Source organism: Lactuca serriola, chromosome 8 (assembly GCF_051521515.1).
Source record: "Lactuca serriola cultivar US96UC23 chromosome 8, Lser_US96UC23_V15, whole genome shotgun sequence".
Taxonomy (NCBI): Eukaryota; Viridiplantae; Streptophyta; class Magnoliopsida; order Asterales; family Asteraceae; genus Lactuca; species Lactuca serriola.
This window is the reverse complement of record NC_136415.1, coordinates 131,055,255-131,076,241: the sequence shown is the minus strand read 5'-3', so window position 1 is coordinate 131,076,241 and position 20,987 is coordinate 131,055,255. Positions and strand designations below refer to the sequence as shown.

The 20,987-nt window shown below is 36.2% G+C and overlaps 3 protein-coding genes across 3 annotated transcripts; 1 reads left to right on the top strand and 2 right to left on the bottom strand.

Moving 5' to 3' along the window:
• Positions 1–8,149: 8,149 nt before the first annotated feature.
• Positions 8,150–10,151, bottom strand: LOC145065861 (uncharacterized). The gene is made up of 3 exons (XM_079012962.1): positions 8,935–10,151; positions 8,707–8,828; positions 8,150–8,625 (listed from the first exon to the last, which is right to left on the bottom strand). The coding sequence occupies exons 1-3, from the start codon at positions 9,065–9,067 to the stop codon at positions 8,302–8,304; spliced, it is 579 nt and encodes a 192-aa protein (XP_078869088.1). The 5' UTR covers positions 9,068–10,151; the 3' UTR covers positions 8,150–8,301.
• A 132-nt stretch (positions 10,152–10,283) lies between these two features.
• LHCA6 (PSI type II chlorophyll a/b-binding protein (Lhca2*1)) lies at positions 10,284–11,586 on the bottom strand. The gene is made up of 4 exons (XM_079012961.1): positions 11,302–11,586; positions 11,175–11,212; positions 10,582–11,096; positions 10,284–10,475 (listed from the first exon to the last, which is right to left on the bottom strand). The coding sequence occupies exons 1-4, from the start codon at positions 11,532–11,534 to the stop codon at positions 10,452–10,454; spliced, it is 810 nt and encodes a 269-aa protein (XP_078869087.1). The 5' UTR covers positions 11,535–11,586; the 3' UTR covers positions 10,284–10,451.
• A 6,257-nt stretch (positions 11,587–17,843) lies between these two features.
• Positions 17,844–20,229, top strand: LOC145068334 (putative polygalacturonase). The gene is made up of 4 exons (XM_079015288.1): positions 17,844–18,662; positions 18,809–19,178; positions 19,279–19,432; positions 19,522–20,229. The coding sequence occupies exons 1-4, from the start codon at positions 18,237–18,239 to the stop codon at positions 20,045–20,047; spliced, it is 1,476 nt and encodes a 491-aa protein (XP_078871414.1). The 5' UTR covers positions 17,844–18,236; the 3' UTR covers positions 20,048–20,229.
• Positions 20,230–20,987: the final 758 nt, after the last annotated feature.

Genomic DNA, 20,987 nt, shown 5'->3' with positions numbered 1-20,987 from the left:
ATACTAGGTTTTATCGAAGGAAATTGTTTTGAGAGTATCGAAGCGCTGTTCGAGTGCTGAGTCACCACCTACTCAGGTGAGTGCATGGTCCCTTTCAGCTTACACATAGATATGAAGTATTTTATTATAAATTACATATTATGTGTGCATATTGTCTGAATACTTGTTGTCTATGCTGGTGAAAGATTTTTATACATGTTTTAAATGATGTAAACTGTGTAAAGTATTTTATATCTACAAAATATGTTGGGTAAAACATGGGTAGATGAATGATGAGGGATAAAAGCTGAAATAGAGGAACATTAGTAGCATGGACCTAGTGCCCTATAGGTATACATTAGCAGCAATGGACCTAATACCCTATAGATGAGCATTGGCAGCTGCGCCACAACCCGTTGATGTTTTAGATCTACGGTAAACGTCCTAGCAGCTGCGCTCTAAGGACAGTATCGGCAGCTGCGCCTAATGGGGAGCCTTATGACCATGACAGTAGCGTTTAAAGGTCAATATCAGCAGAAGCACCTCATAGAAAATGTCACAATTCTGGCAGCTGCGCCTAAGTGACAAGATTAGCAGCTGCGCTTAACCAATGTGTCATTGGCAACAATGGACTTCATGTTGTTTCCTTAGGATGATCCTTAGGAATGAATGAATGAGAAATAGCTGATTCTTAGGGTAGATCCTTAAGAATAAAGAAGGTAATGGGGATGGGTAATTGGATTAATTGTTTGATGATCGAACATAATAATTATATTATTGTGGGTTGAAAACCCTATGTACTCACCAGGTTTTCCAACCTGACCCACTCAGTTTATTTATATCAGAGGTGACGATATGAAGTGACATTACACTGAGAGATTTAAAGAGATGTAGATCACTAGTGTAAATAATTGTAAGTTCTGTTTATGCTTATGTTTCTGTATTAACGATGACATCCCAAATGTTTTAAAATGAAATAAATACGTTTCTTCGAAAATGTTTTAATAACGTATTTATCGTATTTTTCTGGGAACAAATTCCGCAACATTTTTATAAAAAGAAGTACTCTGATTTTTATAAAGCATAAACAAAATCGGTCTTTCTGGCCGTGAAAAATGGGGATGTCACACCAAATTACTTCCATATCTCCGTACTAGTTGTGAAACTCATATATTACATGAGTTTATTAAAAAAAACAAACAAACATGAAGATCTAACAATTCAGAAAATTTAAATTTATAAGAAAAAAATAAAATATTTAATTATTAAAATTCAAGTGTTTAATTATCTTTGAAGTTTAAATTAATAATTTAAATAAATAAACAAGTAAAATAATTGGATTTAATTTAAAAAATTTGAAATTATAAGAAAACTTGTATTAATGAATTAGATATGTATTTATTATATTTAAATATTATATGAAATTTAATAAAATAGAAAAAAAACCACAAAATGACACATGGATATAATTTAATCTAAATGTATCATTTTGTGGGTTTTTTTAGATTAAATTATATGATTAGACAATTTTAAAAAATTTATTGTTAATTACTATTGATTTGACGTTTTTAAGATATTAATTGTTTGTGATTTTAAATTAATTGTCTTTACCTTATGTTTTTTTATTACAAGTAATATGTTTGAACTTTTAAAACCGTTTGAGATCTAAATTGTGGTTAAAAACCACACAAAATAACCGCACCAAATGAATGTGGTTAATAACCGCAACACTGAAAAAACAAAACCACACCGCAAAAATAACTTTCTAACCGCACCGCAAAAATAATTGTACCAAGTGGTTTTGAAAATGGATAAACCGCATTTGTGGTTAGTGGTGAGGTGTTGGCTAATAACCGCACCGCGCTCACCACTAGTTAGAACCATGACATGATACCCTCTGACGTAACAAAGTGAAAAAAGTTGATCTTTCTTTAGCAAACTTGTTTAAAAAAAAGCAAATTCAAGAATAAAAACAACAAATATCCATTTTTTCATTTTTTTCCATCTTCATATTTTTTTAATTTACTCATTTCTTTTTTAAACATGGACTTGTTTAAAACAATAGTAGTTCTTGAGATACCTTACTATCTTTCAACTTTGTAAATGTTTGAAAAATGATAGTTTTGTACCTGAATATCAAATTTAGGGTCGATCCACTAAAAATCATATTTTGGCCCTTTTTCAAACATCAAATTTAGATTCCTTAAAACATCCTTCCTTTGTTTAACATCTTCCAAGATGTCCTTTTCGTTGAGGCTAAACCACAAGCACAAAGAGTATAAGGGTTGTATCGAGCTTCAACATCCATAATAAGGTTGAATAATAGGATCTTGATGACTTTCTTGTAACACCGAAATTTTTCAAAACAAAATTTTCATTTAAAATTACTTTTATCCTTAATACTTTTCATAAAAATCCCATTTTGTATAAATTAAAATACATGACTCTTTTGTTCAATCAATTAATAAACCAGGATCTTCAAAACAACCGCTTCCTCTGGTGTGTACAATCGAGCCGGTGCCGTCCTGTGATCCGGAGAAAACCTAAAACACATAACACAAAACACTGTAAGCACGAAGCTTAGTGAGTTTCCCAAAATACCACTATAACACATATTAGCCACTCAAGGCTATAACTCTGTTGACCTTCTGGTCAGTGTGTCTCAGTGGGACCCTCCAGTCCCAACTCTCGGTGGGCCCTCTGGCCCTAACTCTATGGACCCAAAGGTCCTAACTCTGAGAACTCTGAATCACATATCACAATAAATCTCAACACATAAACAACATACAAATACACTGGCGCATAATTCTAAAAATACCACATATAACATATATTAGCCACCCGAGGCTATAACTCTATGGGCCCTTGGGCCCTAACTCTGCGGACCCTCTGGTCCTAGCTCTGTGGACCTTCCGGTCCTCACTCTGATATACACACATCATAAATCACATAGAAATAATGCAGTGCCACACATCACATAGATATCATATAATATCTCTATCACATAACTCTGTTACCCCATGCTCAGAACTTCCCCAAACCGCGACTCAACTCGCCGAGTCACCCCGAGACTCGCCGAGTCCCACAACTCTGAGTCCCCTCGCACTCAACTCGCCGAGTCCTCCCTTGACTCACCGATTCACGGCTCAACCAGAAGAAGGTTAGGACCTCACGACCAGACTCGCCGAGTCCAAGGCTATCTTCAACCAACTCGCCGAGTTATTCTTCCAACTCGCCGAGTTCCTGCCCATCTTCAAGCAACTCGCTGAGTACACCTTTGTGACTCGCCGAGTACCTCTAGATCTTAATCCATACAGAAGCTTTCCAGGCTATGCAAATGATCCAAACCATAGATCTACCCTTCTACAACCCATCCATCACGTAAAGTGGCAAACTTTACGTGAATCCAAAGAGATATAAGCATATAACACTCTAGGGTTAGGGTTTGGGACAAGATGGCTTCACCAATCACTCAAGAACAGGGACTTTAATGCACTCTAGACCTTCTCCATTCCATATATGAGGTAGCAACCTCAGATCTAACCTCCAACTCAAAACACCACATGCTATCTTTTCCAAAAACCTCAAAATGAAGAATAAAAGCCCAAGCAGCGAAATAATACCTCAAAAGGAAACTCCAACATAAGAGAAATCCAAATCCTAGCAAAGCCCCTTGCTCCGAGCCTCTTAACTCTCCAAGATCTCTTCCAAATTCTCTTCTCCAAGGTTCAAATGCTCTCAAACCACTCACAAACTCTCCCTAGGGTTTTCTGGACTTCAAGAGAGGGTAAAGAGGCTGGGGAGAGGGTATAATGTCCTTTATATAGGGCTCATCCTCCGAAATTAGGGTTTTCTCCATACAACACCAACTCGCTGAGTCCAGCCGCCGACTCGCCGAGTTGGCCACTTAACACGCGACCAGAATCGCGACCCTACTCGCCGAGTCCACCCATGGACTCGCCGAGTTGCTCTTTCACATTTACACTTTGAACCCTGAATTTGCACTCTTGAACTCGGGATGTTACATTTATGCAAGTCAATCCTTTATTTGATGATCAAAATCAGTTTCTTGCTATTGGAACACGATTTTGAAAATTGATAATCATATCTCGGAAGCTTGAATCCTTCTTTGGCAGCAATAGAAGGTCGTATCTTTTCTTCAGGGCTCGCATTAGGTTTTTGGCAAAATATAGTATATAAATGGAAGATAATGGTATTTTTAAACCACTTAAGTAAGTTTAATCAAGTTTCGGCCAAAAAGACATTATTTTAGACAAGTCACCAAACGTGCATGAAAAACCATAAATAACATCTTATTGCAGAGGTATTTAATGTTGGGAAATCTTGATGGGTAAAATCAGAATATGGGTATGAGTTAATAGTTAGTATTTATTTGATTTATTTATATTGAACGAAGGGTGAATGACAAGTTCATTGGAAGTGCACGTGGATGATTTGGTCTCTAAAGCATCCTAGTCTTAAAGAGAATTAGCTAGTTTCTAGATTGTTTTGTTGGCTTCCGCTAGGTGTGTGTGTGTGTGTCTATATATATATATATATATATATATATATATATATATATATATATATATATATATATCCCTTTGTTTTATGAATTAGAAAGTAGCTTTTGAGTCTAAATTACTTCCATATCTCCATATTTACTTCATGCATACATATATACCTATGACTGTGTCATATTTGTGAGTGATATTGAAGGGTTGATTCTAACGTTTGGTATCAGAGAGCATAGGACTTGTTTAGAAGAATCAACTTTGAGAATCATTGTCAAGAGAGGAGGAGTAACCCTTGGCCGCAGGGCTGAGAACGAAAGAAGAAGACGACGGGTGATTTTATGTTAATCACATGAAGAATTGAAGATCGATTGATACAACAGCGAAGGATTCTGGAAAGAAATAAAGAAAAAAGAAAGAAAAAAAAGTAAGAAAGAGAAGAAGGCAAGAAGCAAGGATGGTCAAGTTTGGTGACCAGAAGAAACATAATTTTTCTATATGTTAGCTAGCAAGAAACAAAACGTAGGTAGCAAGAATCAATAAGCAAGAAAACAAGTAGAAATAAGAAAGAAGTAGCAAGAAAAGAAAAGCAAGTAACAATATTTATCATTTTTTGAGTGATCACAGGTAAAACAAGATAACAAGCATGAGGTTTGTAGTATGTAGCAAACCAGAAGTCTATAGTAAATAGCAGACAATAGCAAGTAAAATGTTTCGAGTTTGTAGCAAGTAGCAAACAAGAACGACTGTAGCAAGAAGCAAGAAGAATATAAGCAGGAATGAGATTGAGACCGGTTTTTTTTGGAACTCGAAAGTTTGAAAAGAAATGACAAAAATGCAGGAACTATGACAAGAGGAAGAACCAGTTTTTCTATGATGAAGAAACGGATCAAGAATCATCAAGATTATGGGGTTGAATGTTAGATAATCTTGACGGGCAAAATCAGGATATATGTATAAGTTAATAGTTAGTATTTGTTTGATTTGTTTAGTTTGAATGAAGGGTGATTGACCAAGTTCATTGGAAGTGTACATGGGTGACTGGGTCTGTAAAGTATCCTAGTCTTAAGGAGAGTTAGCCAGTTTCTAGATTGTTTTGTTGGCTTCCGTTAGATATATGTAGGCTATATTTAGCCATTTGTTTGATGAATTATAAAGTAGCTTTTGAGTCCAAATTACTTCCATATCTTCGTACTTGTTGTGAAAGTCATATATTACATGGATTTAATAAAAAGGAAAAAACAAACAAACATGAAGATCTAACAATTCAGAAAATTTAGATTTATAAGAAAAAAATAAAATATTTAATTATTAAAATTCAAGTGCTTATTTATCTTTTAAGTTTAAATTAATAATTTAAATAAATAAACAAGTAAAATAATTGGATTTAATTTAGAAAATTTGAAATTATAAGAAAAGTTGTATTAATGAATTAGATATGAAATTTAATAAAATAGAAAAAAAAACCACAAAATGACACTTGGATATAATTTAATCTAAATGTACCATAAAATGACATGCGACATAATATATAAAAAAATGAAAAGTGATAAAATTATTTTTATTTATTAAGAAAGATTTGTTTTTTTGCTGTATTAATGAATTAGATATGAAATTTAAGTATTATATGAAATTTAATAAAATAGAAAAAAAACCACAAAATGACACTTGGATATAATTTAATCTAAATGTACCATAAAATGACATGCGACATAATATATAAAAAAATGAAAAGTGATAAAATTATTTTTATTTATTAAGAAAGATTTGTTTTCTGCTGCATATATCCTTTGAATTTATTGGTGAGTGATATTCAAGGGTTGATTCCAACATTTTGTAACATCCGAATTTTCAGGTATTATGTTTGATCATGTATTTGAGTAAAAGAGAGGAACTCGACGAGTTGACGCTTGGACTCGTCGAGTAGGATCGCGTTTGCTGACTGGATTAATGAGCGAACTCGATGAGTCGGAAAGGGGGGACTCAACGAGCCCATGCTGTGGGCTGAAACCCTAAATCCTCGGGCCTGAGCCCTATTTAAAGGACCTTATAGTCCTCTTGTGCGGCTACCTGTCCAGAGAGAGTGCCCCTTGAGAGCTTGAGCGAGTTGAGAGAGTGATAAGGCCATATTGATCGATTTTTGTGTGATTTAGCAAAGGAGAAGTTGTTTCCAGCAAGAGGAGGTCAAGGGAGCTGTGGATCCAGGGTTTTCAAGTTCAGATCTACACTGTTGAGGTATCAAATCGAACTTCCTTTCTGTTTTGGGTTAAGATCTATGATCTAGTGTTTTCTATAACCTTTTAGAGCTTGAAAAGTTGGGTTTATGGTCCCTTGCTGTGTTAGACCTCGGATCTGGACCCATAGAGGTCCAGAGAGCCTTCCCCATTCTGCTTTATGTTGGTTTATGGAGGAAAGGAGACTAGGTTGCCATTTTAGAAGCCATTTCACTAAGGAAAGCCTTGGGTGCATTGCATGTGAGTCAAGTTTCGACCTTTATGTGGTTATTGGTCGTGGGGAAGTCAGATCTATAGTTTAGAGAAGCAGATCTGACCTTAGAAGGTCATTTGAGAGTTGTTATGGGAGCAACTCGCCGAGTCCATAAGTGGACTCGACGAGTCGAGTCGGGGTTGCCCCGCGATTCGTTGCAGAGTAACCCAACGAGTGGAGGAGGGACTCGACGTGCCAAGTGAGGCTTAGAAGGATTCAGGGGACCCGCGTGGACTCGCCGAGTCGCCCGAGTGCACTCGACGAGTCTGGTCAAAGTTGACCGTTAACTAGAGTTGACTTCATTGACTATTGGGGTTTAGTCAATGTTTGGACTTTTGAGCCATTGGAGGGGTAGAATGGTCTTTTACCATCCTTAGAGAGCTTAGAAAGGGATTAGCTTAGTCTTTGAAGGTCATATTGATTAGAGTAATTATTTTATGTGATTAGGCGGAGGCTAGATCAGTATTTCCGAGTTCGAGGGTTTCTGAGTTATCCGAGTAATTATTTTATGTGATTAGGCGGAGGCTAGATCAGTATTTCCGAGTTCGAGGGTTTCTGAGTTATCCGAGGTGTGTTTTCTCACTATACTTTACCTAGAGTGGTAATTAGAGTTATGTGCCAGAGTATGTTGTATGTTATTATATGATGTGATATCTATGTGATTATGTGCTATATGTGATTCAGAGTTTACAGAGTTAGGACCAGAGGGTCCACAAAGTTATGGGACTAGAGGGTCCCACTGAGACACTTTGACCAGAGGGTCATACAGAGTTATAGCCTAGAGTGGCTAATATGTGTTGTATGTGGTATTTTGGGGAACTCACTAAGCATTTATGCTTACAGTGTTTTGTGTTAAGTGTTTCAGGTACCAGTAAGGATCGCGGGAAGGCGCCGGCATGATCAGTACACACTATCAGAGTTTGATACGTTTTGATCTTGGGATGTGTTTTTATGGTTTTGACATGTGATACAATGAGATTTGAGAATATGTATGAATGAAATTACATTTTTAAAAGTGAAAAATTGTTTTGAAATTTATGTTGTTACACATTTACAACAAAATACATCTATAGCTTCTCACAACATGTATTTAATTGAGTGATATTTTCTTAAAAAAAATAGATAGTTGGTACCATAACCATTTCATGAATTATAGTGTACACCTTGGGTTTAGACTAGAAAACCGGTTCTTTTATTAACTTGTCAATTTTATTCCCGCACATGTTGCCTTGGTAAAATAAGTTACAAGCAAGAAGACTAAATTTTAGTATTTACACATGATCCAAATCAAATACCCTAAAATACATGGACGTGGTGCCTTCTAACCAGAAGGTGTGATCATAGAAAGAAGCGATTGATGAGCAGGAAAAGAAGAAACGAGTCGAGAACGATTAGCCAGCACAAAGTCATCGACCTCGAAAGCAGGCGCAACCGTGGTTCCCACCAGCGAAAAATGTTTCTCTGCATCCCTCGCTGCATTTTTCACGACTGAATAATCCATCGTCGATACGTTGTAGTCTCTTGTAGGGAACGCACCAAACCACACATCCGGTGGCACCGTATACTGCAGCCGTTGGTTTTCCCCAATATCTTGTCCGATGGTCGTTAACTTGACACTTCCATTTTTCTCATACATTTCCAATATCTGTTGCAGAAGATGACATTAATTATTGTTACTTACTAGCTACAAATCAAATCGGTTGGAGAAGATGATGGATGTAATTACCGTTAGAGGTTCACCCATGTAGAAGTGCCATGTTTCTGCACTTGGAAGACGGTGGAGGTGAGATACACTCCCGGTTAGAAGCAGGAAGTATATGACTGTACTAATCGGACGACCGACCTTGTCTGTTTGAGGGTAAAATCAAGAAGATTCGATCAAGAGAACGATAAAGACTTTTCTGTAACAGTTGGTGAATCGACTAAAGATTACGAAAGAAGTAGGATTACTTACATCGAGGGGGAAGTTGAGAAGTGGAAAGGTTAACGGAAAAGTCTCTGAATGTTTCTGCGTAAAAACCACCTTCTGGGTTTGGTTGCAGGTTCAACCTCGACATAACTTGAGATGATGTTGGACCCATCTTCATCTTCTTCGATCGCCTGTTTCCTTGTGTAGAAACTGTGTTAAAAGCAAAAAGGAGAACATCCACAACCTACTACCTGTTGGGACTTTGACCAGTTGTCGCTGACCAGCAGACCGACGCACCATGTCAAAGCTATTGAATAAATAAGGTCGTTGGTGGTTGTGTGTTTTTGACTAATAATCTGTTTTTCCCTCTTTTTTTGTATATTTGCTTAGTTCAACTGTTTGACTTTGTATCAAGCATAACAAAATCGACTATTCGGAAGCAAACTTATACTCCTCTATCTTTATAATTTTTTAATAAAGATATTGAAAAAAAAAACTGCTGAATTCCAATTATTAAAAAGAATAACTATCAGATAATATATAGATATTTACACCAAGAATAGACCAACCTTAGCTTGTTTTTCAACTATAGGGCCATTCTTTGCTTGTCGGATGGTTTATTGGGAGCATATATAATGTTGATAGACCGGATAAAAGTTGCTTTCTCTTGGATCCATTTTGTTGTATAACGTTGTCATATAAAAAATTAAAGTAAGATTATATTATAAAACTCCAATGAAAGTATGTTGCTATTTTTTGCATTTATCTTTACGATATATTACATATTTTGTAGGCATTAAGTACTATATTATAATATAAAAATGACTTCAGATGAGACAAGTATGTTGCAATTTCTTGTATATATCCCTAAAACGTCACATACAATAAATTGTATACATTAGGTATTAATCAAATGAAAATATGTTTTTATTTCTTGTATTTATCCTTAGAATATAGCTTGCGGGGCTTAACATGCCAATTTCTCTATCTATAGACAAGCGAGGTAGGGCTTTTTAAGCTCTGCGTTGAACATGACTCGACCAAGGTTGGGCTTTTTGTGGACCAAGCCGGGTTGGTCCAGCCTGTTTTGCATATTTAGAGTCGGTCTTAGAGTTTTTTAAATGGTTGTATTAAGTATTGACCTTCAAAAAAACATGCCCGGTGGTTCTTAATGTGTTTACCATGTAGCAAAAAACTTTATAAATAGTTACATGGAAAGATGATCTAAGATAAAGTTGAATAAAAAAATGTAATGCTATGGGCAATCCATTAAACTTACAGGATTAATTTGAATGGGTTGGGATGGTCAAACCTTTAAGAGTGGGCTATTGCCTATTAGTGTTTGTCTTGTCCATGGAAGCAGAACAATAGGGTTCTTGACAACTAAGAAATCATAATCCAACGATGAAACACATTTCTTTTGTAATTAGCAAAGCATATGTATACAGATATGAGATTAAATTTGAAACAGTTTTAACTACTTGGTTAACTCAATCAAAACATACAAGTTTACAAAAACTGTGATTGAAGGAAGGCTAGTAACCAAAGCATCGATCGATCGATCACTGAATCTGGGTGCTGAAGGCCTGAAAATGATATATATACATAAAGTTAAACAGATCGAAAAACCAATCGCTCATATATTGATCATAAGAAGATAAGTAAAGTAAAAAATTAAGATGTTAACTCTACCGAGAAAATGTTGACATGACCAGGATCTGCAAGGTGTGCCGTTAGGTTCTCAAGGGGACCTTGTCCGGTGTAAATGGCTTGGAATACAAAACCTGTAAACGCCAGCATTGCAAGTCGACCGTTTTTGATCTCCTTCGTCCTAAGAACCATCACTGGCTCCGGCGACCCTCTTCCCCACATGAACGGGTCAAACCACAACCCACCGGGGTACCCGACATCCGGCTTTGGTTTCTTCCTGTTGGGAAAATTAGGTTCGATGTCAACGCTCCCTGGGTTGACCATGTCAGCCCATCTTCGACCTTCCACCCAACCCATCAAAGCTAATTGCACTACAAATAATGTGGTTGGGTCAGCAAAGTATTCTCTTGACCCAGCATCGAACCATGAAAAGTTTTCGATAAACCCCAGGCTTTCGAGCCATTCTGGGATAAGAATTCCTGCAACTGCCAGCATCGCCCATCTGCTGTGCATCAGCTCAGCTTGTGCAAACCATTTCAGTGTTTCTGGATCAGATCCTGATCAAGAAACAGTTTTTCTTTAACGACTTTGAAGATTTACATAAAAAAGAAGACAACCCGTTGAAATTTGCGTACCTAAGCCGAGTGGGTCGAACCCAAAATCTCCAGGAAGGCTAAGATTAATCAAGAAAAATCAAGGAGAATATATTAAGGATGTGTATATGTATGAATTCAGATGGAAGTGAGAGGTTAAAGAATTGACCTGCCATCAAGCCATTCAGGAGGAGTGCTTCCAGGGAACCATATAGGTCTGTCAGCGGGAAGTGGTTCACAGACACTTGATACACCTCCTTTAGCTGCTTTAAGCTTCAATCCATGGCTGCTTCTCAACAAGTACCTTGGATTATTGCTCCTTCCCACAGAAGGTAACTTCGTGGCCAACTCTCCCCTGGTTGAGAGGGATGAATGGGAGGTGGAAGCAATGGTGAAAGCCATGGAGATAGCCTTCTTTAAAAAGACGGATGGTAATGGGAGTCGATAATTTGTAGTATAATTGCAGAGATTGAAGAAGAAGATGACCAATGGTGGCACGTGTGTGGATGGATACGTGGGTCCGGTGAGTTTGTTTCATTGTGTGTATCGAAGTCATGGACTCGCGCAGATTTTGTTTAACTTAGGGATAATATATGGGCTTGTATTTTCTTGGAAAAGTAGAAAACTCAAGAAATTCATAAAATTCACAAAAGCATTAAGAAAAATCTTTCAATTATTAAATGTGTTTAGGCTACAAGGTATGGCTCCTTGAGGGTGGATTTATAACACCAAAACGTTAGTTACATCATACTCTAACATGTTATAACATGAAATGTAGGGGTTCTCATGTTATAACATGATGGTAAGAGCAGAAAGATATAATATATGCAGCTAGTGTCTGTGTGTGTGAGAGAGAAAGTACTTCGGTTTTAATATGTTATGATGTCAATACCTCTTACCATATGACGGTGTTCATAGTGCTATAACGCCATTATGACATGCCACATAGGGTCTCAACGCATACCTTGCAGCCTTAATTTTTTTAAAACGACATTAAAGATTTTATAAAAGAAAAAACGGAAAATGGTTAGTCGAAACAGAAACAAGACTCCATAAGAGAGAGAGAGAGAGAGAGAGAGAGAGAGAGAGAGAGAACTAAAAACTAAGTACATGCAAGTAAGCCACAATCCAAATAAAACTTTGGACCTCAATTAGATATCCAACTAAAGAATGTAAAAACGATAGACCGAAACAAATTATGTTTCGGACAGAGAGCATTTTGAAAACTCCACATGACCCAAAAAGTAGGGGTGACAATCTCAATTCGAACCTATCAACCCAACCTAAACCTAATCAAACAAATAGTAGGTTGGATTGAGATTTGAACCCATTTAATTAAATGAGTCAACCCATCTAACACGTTTAATTAAATGAGTTGTGTTAGGGTTGAAATTTCTAATATATTTAAAATCTGTCAACCTGTTTAAAAAATTTAAATATTTTTTGCTTATTACTTATTTAGTTGATCATTATATTTTGATTATTTTTTATTTATCAAAAACCATGGGTCAGTAATCGTTACTGTAATTCGAATTAGTAAAAAAGATAGTTGAGTTGCATAAAATTTAGAAAGTAAGAGTTACTCGTTGTGTTATGGGCCTATTAAGTTATTATTGTATGATTTTCAAACTTGAACTTTTATTATAGCTTTTAAATTGTATGTAATTTTATTTGATGGATTATTTAATTTAAGGGGTTGTCTGTGGAAATTTAAACGGGTTAACCTGAGTTTAGCCTATTTAGTAAATATGTTTCGTTGGAAAAACAATAATCAGATCAACCCTGTAACGTCCCAAAAATACTAAGTAATTTTTTTAAGTCAACCAAAACAACCATTCGTTCATTCCATAACTCAATCAAACTATAAAGAAAATGTATCAAAAGTCATCAAAGTATAAAACAAATCATAAAGTGCGAAAAACTAATGGATGCGATGTAATCATGCCGAACTCTTCCCCTTGGAACCGAAAATACCTGAAACATAAATATGAAACCGTAAGCATAAAAGTTTAGTGCATTCCCCAAAATATCATACATCAAACACAAACGGGCTCAACCCAACATATATTGTTTCGGTCCCAACCCATGCAATTCGGGACCCGTCCATATCATAGATAATCGGGCCTAACCCATATAATCGGACCCAACCCATAACATAAAAAATCAGACCTCGTCTATATAATTGGGCCAACCCATAACATACATAATTAGATGCAACCCATATGAAACATACAAACACATGCAACAGTCATGAAGACAGTTAGCATCCTACAAACATAATCCAATGGGTCGGTATTGGTTCCCTCGACCCACGAGTACAGCGAAGAGACTCACCTCTTAGATGATAATCAGCTGCTACTACTATCACAACCAAAATACAGATGTTATACACCTCCTATATAGTCACACAAGGTAAACCCTTAGCTCTCCTTCCAAACTAAGAGTTTTGAAATCTCTAGGAGAATTGTTTGGCTCGGAGAAGCAAGACGTTTTGGTGGCTTCTCATCAGATTCCTAAAGCTCGATAGATAAAAGAAAAGTTGAAGAGGTCACTTAGGGGGAAATTGTTGAAGCAAGAAAGTGACCCTCTTAAACTTAGCCAATCCGAAGCCATCTCCTGATCTACATTCAGCTTCTCAACAGTAATCACCGACCGCATCCGCAACTGTCTTCATCAAGTAAAGACTTAGTTTTATTTGTTATCTTTTCACTTTACATTGCTTTATCCAGTGTGCCTTGCATAGCCACTTAAGACCGATTTAGACTTTGTTTATTTTCTTGTAATCCTTTAGACTCTATATATAGAGATCTCATGTTCTGATTGAATACACATCTTACATCTCTCTTTTACTCATCTCTTATCTTTCATATCTTATATTCTCTCTAAAAGATTTATTTGAACTTATATTCACTTATTAAGATCTAAACTCTCAAACTCTCCTTCAGATCAATTCCTTGAGACTTCTTCACTTTAGCTGATCACTCTTACTGACTTGTGTTTGATTGCAAACCTTGTCACGAATTAGCTTAGTGTTTACTTGATATACAACTTGATGTCATTTACATTTCCTTACTTTTCAACAATTACATTTATGTACCTAACAATCTAATAACTCTAACCTCTAATTATTGTTGAGCTTTATGATCATTTGAGATTAACTTATTCCGCAATATACAACTTGTTCTAACGTTTGTTCAAGTGTGTCTCAAAAGTTTTTCTCTCAACAGTCCGAGTCATTAAATAGCTTGCCAATGAAGGGGATCATAGCTGGCTATACATAACTGGTCGGGGGCTAGTGTTACTTCACTGATGAGCTCATGGCATGACAAAACCAATTAACATGCGTAATCTAAAAGGCTAATCTTGAGGACTTATAGAAGACCTCAACACGCTATACATAGAAGTAGTGTCGCACTAGAATATATGACAACTTGGTACACATGTATGTATTTATGTTGGGGTTCGTAGTGCAAAGTCCAATTCGTGGTGGCAACAAGTTATATATGTGGGTGGGTTTTGCCGATATATGTTAATATTGCTTTCAAGTTTATTTATAAAACTATTTCACTATTATGTACAACCGATTTTACATTATTATATATATTTAATTAGGTAGAATACAATTTAAATAATAAAAGAAAATGAAAGTCTATCTTTACATAAAAATTAAAATTATTGTGAGAATATGACTCTCGAATTGCTCTTACCCCGCGACTTTCAAATGTGACACCACACCAAATATTTTAGTAAGGATCCGGTTGGGACATGAAGTTGTGTTGTCTAATTAGTATGTTGTGGACACTTCACGAACATATTTTGGCTTTCAAAAACACCAAATTTTATAAACTTTGTTTTACCAACGATAATAAATAATTTTTGGAGAGAGAGAGAGAGAGAGAGAGAGAGTTTTCCTGAGTTTTCCTATCTTTGAGGGTGAAAATGAGCTAAAATTTTCTTTTTTTAAGGTTTAAATATTTTTGGCTAATGGGCCTTGAAACCACAACCCTTTTGACAAAATCGTAGACGAGTTACTGTGTCCAACGACGAAACCACATACGAGTTGACAAAGCCACAAGCTTGTTAGCTCATCTCCGATTACGTTGGTTATTTTTGACGAAATGTTATTTTTTGACTAAATTATTAAAAGACTAAACTGCAAAATTGGTCTCCATGGTTTGCAAAAAAATATGGATGGAATCCAATATCTTTTCAACTTGCACTATTTGTCCAAACGCTGAAACCTTCTATAGTTTTAGTCCATCGAAAACTTGAAAAAACTATTTTACTCTTTCCATTTTTCTTACATTACTTAACATTTTCTTGATATTTAAATAACTAGAAAAAAGGAATGGGCCCCTCACCCGCCCATGCCACACATACCCCATCTCTCTTTCTCTCTATCTTCCTCTCCGACGAAGCTCTTCCTCTCCAACGACGTTGTTTATACACATAGCAAGGACGGGAAAAGAGGAAACAAATACAACTACCACACCACCTGTCAACTATCTAAGAATTAAACAAAGACCAATATCAATTGGGTCTGGTTCATTATAGATACCCCCTAAAATCAAAATCTGTGGAATCTACACTTGATTTTTGTAATAATCTACACTAGTTGACTCTGTTATTTGAAACACAAATACATATACAAATCCATCATTCATTATTGCTTCGATATGAAACATAAACAATATGGAGGGTGAAACCTGAAGTACATGTTCCTTGTAGATACGGAGACAACCAGAAAATGAAAAATCACCCGCCTTTCTCCCTTCTCCCTTACTGTGCACATTTATCCGGGAGTAATTTGAAGAACATTCAAGTCATTATTTCTAAAATCAGGGTTTATAACTTCCTAGAAAAAACATGGATGACCAACTATGTGGGAGGATCTTGTACACTTGAGGATCAATCCCAAAGGATCCGGTGCACTTGAGGATCAATGTCGCAAGATCTTTGTGCACCTAAGGCCTTTCGGTATGGTGGCCATGAACGAGGTCGTGGTTTAGGTGGCTACAGATCACGACCGTGCACACCATCCCGGTGTCTAGTCGTGGGTCGTGGACCTTCGTCCTCTGAACAACAAATTGCAACGCCTAATCAATTCATTTCCCGCTTTAAATCTCCTTCCAATGGCTACTTCATTTATTTTTTCTCCAACATTTACCTATAAATATCAACATCCATCTTTTTAATTTTTATGCATTTCTTCTTTCCCTTTAGTTATATTCATACATTTTTGTTGTTTTATCTTTTAAAAACCATGCCTCCCAAAAATAAGAAATGGTCAGAAGAGGAAGAAGAGAAATTAGCACAAGCATGGGTGATGGTTTTGGAGGAAGACGTTGGTCAAATGTCTAGCTCTTTTTGGAGAAATGTTGAAAGTGTTTTCCACGGTTTAATGCGTTGTGCAATTCGAAATGTTGATGAAATATGCTCGAAGTGGCACGATATGAGGGTCAAATGTTTTAAGCTCAATGAAATTTACAACTTTGTTATAAACAACGTACACAAAATCAATATCGATCCGGTTAATGTGGCATTGAGCAATATGAAAAAACAAATCATAAACGTTTTGGACATGTCAAAACTTGACAAAAGTTGAAGAATCCCCCAAAATGGAATAACCTTACTTAAAACACAAATCATAAGTTTGGTATTTTTAGGTTTTTTATTTTTAATGTTATTTTTCTAATTAATATAATTTTTATTTTTAATGTTATTTTTATTTTAATTCGTGTAGTTTTTATTTAATGTAATTTGGTATTTTAAATTAATGAAAAACAAGTATTTAAAAAAATTATATGATTTTTATGTATTTTTTATTTAAATTTAATTAAAAGAATGAGGTGGAGTGATGTGTTTAGTAGTAGGTATCCCATATGTTTAGTGGTGATGATGTGACACCCACCACTATAGTGGTTAGTGGTGGGTATAACGGATGATGATCGTCTTCGGAGTATCTTTGAAGGGTGGGGTTTTACCAATGGATGGGGAAGAGTGAGTGACGATGGTAGGTGGTTTCACTGTTAACAGAAGATGAACAAAAGGACTAGGGTTTGATAAGGAGATGGGGAAATGAGGTAGAATGAGGGTGTAGTTACCGCTGAGAAGAGGTGGCGGGGTACCACGGATAGGGCTCTCCGACCGGAATGTTGGGAGATTGATGCAGAGAGGAGATGCGTGAAGAGGGAAGGAAAGAAGGAAGGGGAGGTGGGGATAGTCGGGGTGGATGAGTTGTAGGCCTAGTGTTTTATTATTACTATTATTTTTTTTTTTTAATTTTATTAAAAATGAATTTCTATTAAGATTAAAAAAAATATAAAAACAAATTAAAATGATAAAATAATCCTTTCAAATTTTTAGGTTCAAAATCACAAAAAAATTCGCTTTTTGGACCATTGATACAACTTGAAAACATTTTGACATCCATGGTTTTTAACAAACCATAAAGACCAATTTTATTTACTTTTATTAAAAAGATATGCTGTTCTTCTAAATTTCTGGTATAACATATGAGACTTTATTTTGAATTAAATTTACAACAAATTTTATTGTTGTATCTAAAATAGTATTATAACAGTTCGAATTTTGTGGTTGAATTTAAGATATCTTCAATGAATTGACACTAAAATACTAAAGCGTTGTTATCCAAATCCATTAGTTTGAGTGTGTGAATCGAATAGTAAATCTATTAAAACATTTACCGAAACGATTCTATAAACACATTGGTGGTTTACTGTTTAGTTGGAGGATTCTTGTGAGTTACTGTTGAATATTAGTATTATTTTTACATCAAGATTTAAGATTCAGATAGAAACTTGCTTGTAATTTGGTTGCTTAAAGAGATAGCCGGAACAGATTGATGGTGTTTGATTTGTGTCTGACGCAGCATCGTCCCTTCCTACGCACTCCATTCTTCCCCAAAATCAAATCCAACAACTGCTACTGAACTTGACCTAATTGACGTCACAACCACCTTCCAAATCAACAAACCCTCTTCAATTCCCAATTCATGTATTCAATCAACCTTCCTACTCCATCACCCATAACCCATCATCATCATCTCTTGCCGGTAAGCCCATTATTCAGATCTTAACTATTATGGTGGAAACCCTAAGTTCATCGCCCTCAATCTGGCGATTCAACCACCGCCGTTGGTTTCCCGCACTCTTCTCGTCCTACAAGACCCTTTTCGCACTCCTCTGGATCGTCGTTTTCGCATCCCTTTTCATCTGGCAACGCAATTTTGTAGATGGTATATCAATTTTCCGGCGACCCCTCCCTTTTCGTCCATTGCCTCGTTTCCGACCCGTCGTCTTTAATCTTACCGATTTCGGAGCTGTCGGCGATGGCGTCACAGTTAACACCTTGGCTTTCGAGAAGGCTGTTTTTACAATTTCCAAGCTAGGGAAGAAAGGTGGTGGTCAGCTCAATGTCCCCGCCGGAAGATGGTTGACAGCACCATTTAATTTAACAAGTCATATGACGCTTTTTCTTGCTGAAGACTCTGTTATACTTGGTCTAGATGTGAGTGTTCTACAACCTTTTTTCTTTTCTTTTCTCTTATTTCAATTCAATACTCTGCGATTTCTTAATGCTCATATGAATGCTGGCATCAATCAGTCAAATCTGCGTCATTGTGGTTCACTTATTTTAATTTTTTGTTTTAACAGGACGAAAAGTATTGGCCTCTGATGCCCCCTTTGCCTTCTTATGGCTATGGTAGAGAGCATCCTGGAGCCCGATATGGAAGTTTGATCCATGGTCAAAATCTGAAAGACGTAGTGATCACAGGGCATAACGGCACCGTTGATGGACAGGGTCAAACATGGTGGAAAAAATACCGGCAAAAGCTTCTTAACCATACAAGAGGTCCCCTCGTGCAGATCATGTATTCAAGTGACATTCTGATCTCTAATATCACTTTACGTGATTCACCCTTTTGGACCCTCCATCCTTATGATTGTAAGAACGTCACCATAAGAAATCTGACAATCTTGGCTCCCCTTTTCGAGGCTCCAAATACAGATGGTATAGATCCTGGTAAGTGAAGTGAAATAGTGAATTCACCCAATAAGAATAGGAGTTATGAGTTATGAGATTTGCAATAAATATATCATCTTTTTTTTTTTTTTTTTTATAGATTCATGTGAAGATATGTTAATAGAAGACTGTTACATAAGCGTTGGTGATGATGCCATTGCAATCAAAAGTGGATGGGATCAATATGGTGTTGCTTATGGTCGCCCTTCAAAAAATATCCTCATTCGAAACCTTGTTGTTCGATCAATGGTCAGGTGAGAGATCTAAATTTACCAAATTTGTTATAATCATTACTTCAATGATGCTAATAAAGATTTAAAAAAAAATGTTGGGACTTTGATAGCGCTGGAATATCAATAGGCAGTGAGATGTCAGGTGGGATATCAAATGTGAGAGTGGAGAATGTTCTTGTGTGGAACTCAAGGCGTGCTGTTAGAATCAAGACAGCTGCAGGGAGAGGGGGATACATTGAAGACATCAGTTATAAAAATCTAACATTTGAGAATGTAAGGGTTGGGATAATTATTAAAACGGATTACAATGAGCACCCAGACATGGGTTTTGACCCGAAGGCGTTTCCGGTGATCAGGGGAATCAGCTATTCCTCCATCCATGGTGAGGGAGTGCGTGTTCCTGTTAGGATACATGGGAGTGCAGATATTCCAATTAGGAATGTAACTTTCAGGGATATGTCAGTAGGGACTACATACAAGAAGAAGCATATTTTTCAGTGTGCTTATGTGTCTGGACGTGTGATAGGGACAATCTTTCCAAAACCATGTGAGAATCTTGATCTTTATGATGAACAAGGAACACTTGTCAAGAAGTCTGTATCTGAGAATGCTTCAGACATAGATTATGATATCTGACCATGGTGTCCTTCACGTTTCAGGGCCTTTCTGTTTTTTTTTTTTTTTTTTATAGTAGGAAATGTTGATATAGAAGAAGGTTTGGTAATTTGATATCGTGCTTTCCTTGGTTTTTATTTGCAATACCTGTTTATATAAAGGAATGTTATACAAAACGCCAAAAGAGGCCCTTTTTTTTGGTATTATCCTGTCCAAAACACCTGTTCTGTATGTGTGTGTGTGTGTGTCATGGTGTTCCTTTGCTTCATTCACCGATGATGATCCACTATGACACACCAAAGGTAGATTTGAAACCGTGTATACAAGAAATAAATCACTTAAATTTTGTTTTGATCGAGGTTCTACAGCAAAAATGACTAAGGAACTGCATAACCTAACATCTTTATCTGAAATACCAACAATATGAATGTCACTTTCAAGCATGTAAAACATTTTACCAATTGATAGAAGAAATTAGAGCATGCGTCATACAAACTAAAGACGAAAGTTGAAAGGCTAAATGAAAGAATTTTGGGTTCTATATGTTAAGTTTAAATATAGAGAAATAGATAGAAGATGATGACTGAATAGAATCTATAGGAATTTTAAATTCAAAAACATAATATAAAAACACTGTAAGACTAGTGGAAATTTTCAAGTTACATAAAGAATGCAAATTTCTCATGTTCTTAACTTTTGTATATCTATAGGAATTGTTAAGTTGGACTTTGTTTTTGTCTCAATAAAACTTTACTGAAAGACACTAACGGAAGCAGAAATGGTTGAACGGTCAATAGGTGGGGGGGGGGGGGGGGGTAAAATACTAGAAAAAGCTAGGGCGACATCAATGGATCTGAAACAAAGGGCGAAAATCAAATGAGAAGTGGAAGGAGATGAAAATACTCGTTTTTTTTTCCACGGATATGTCGATAACAGAAACAGGAAGAATCATATTCATGGA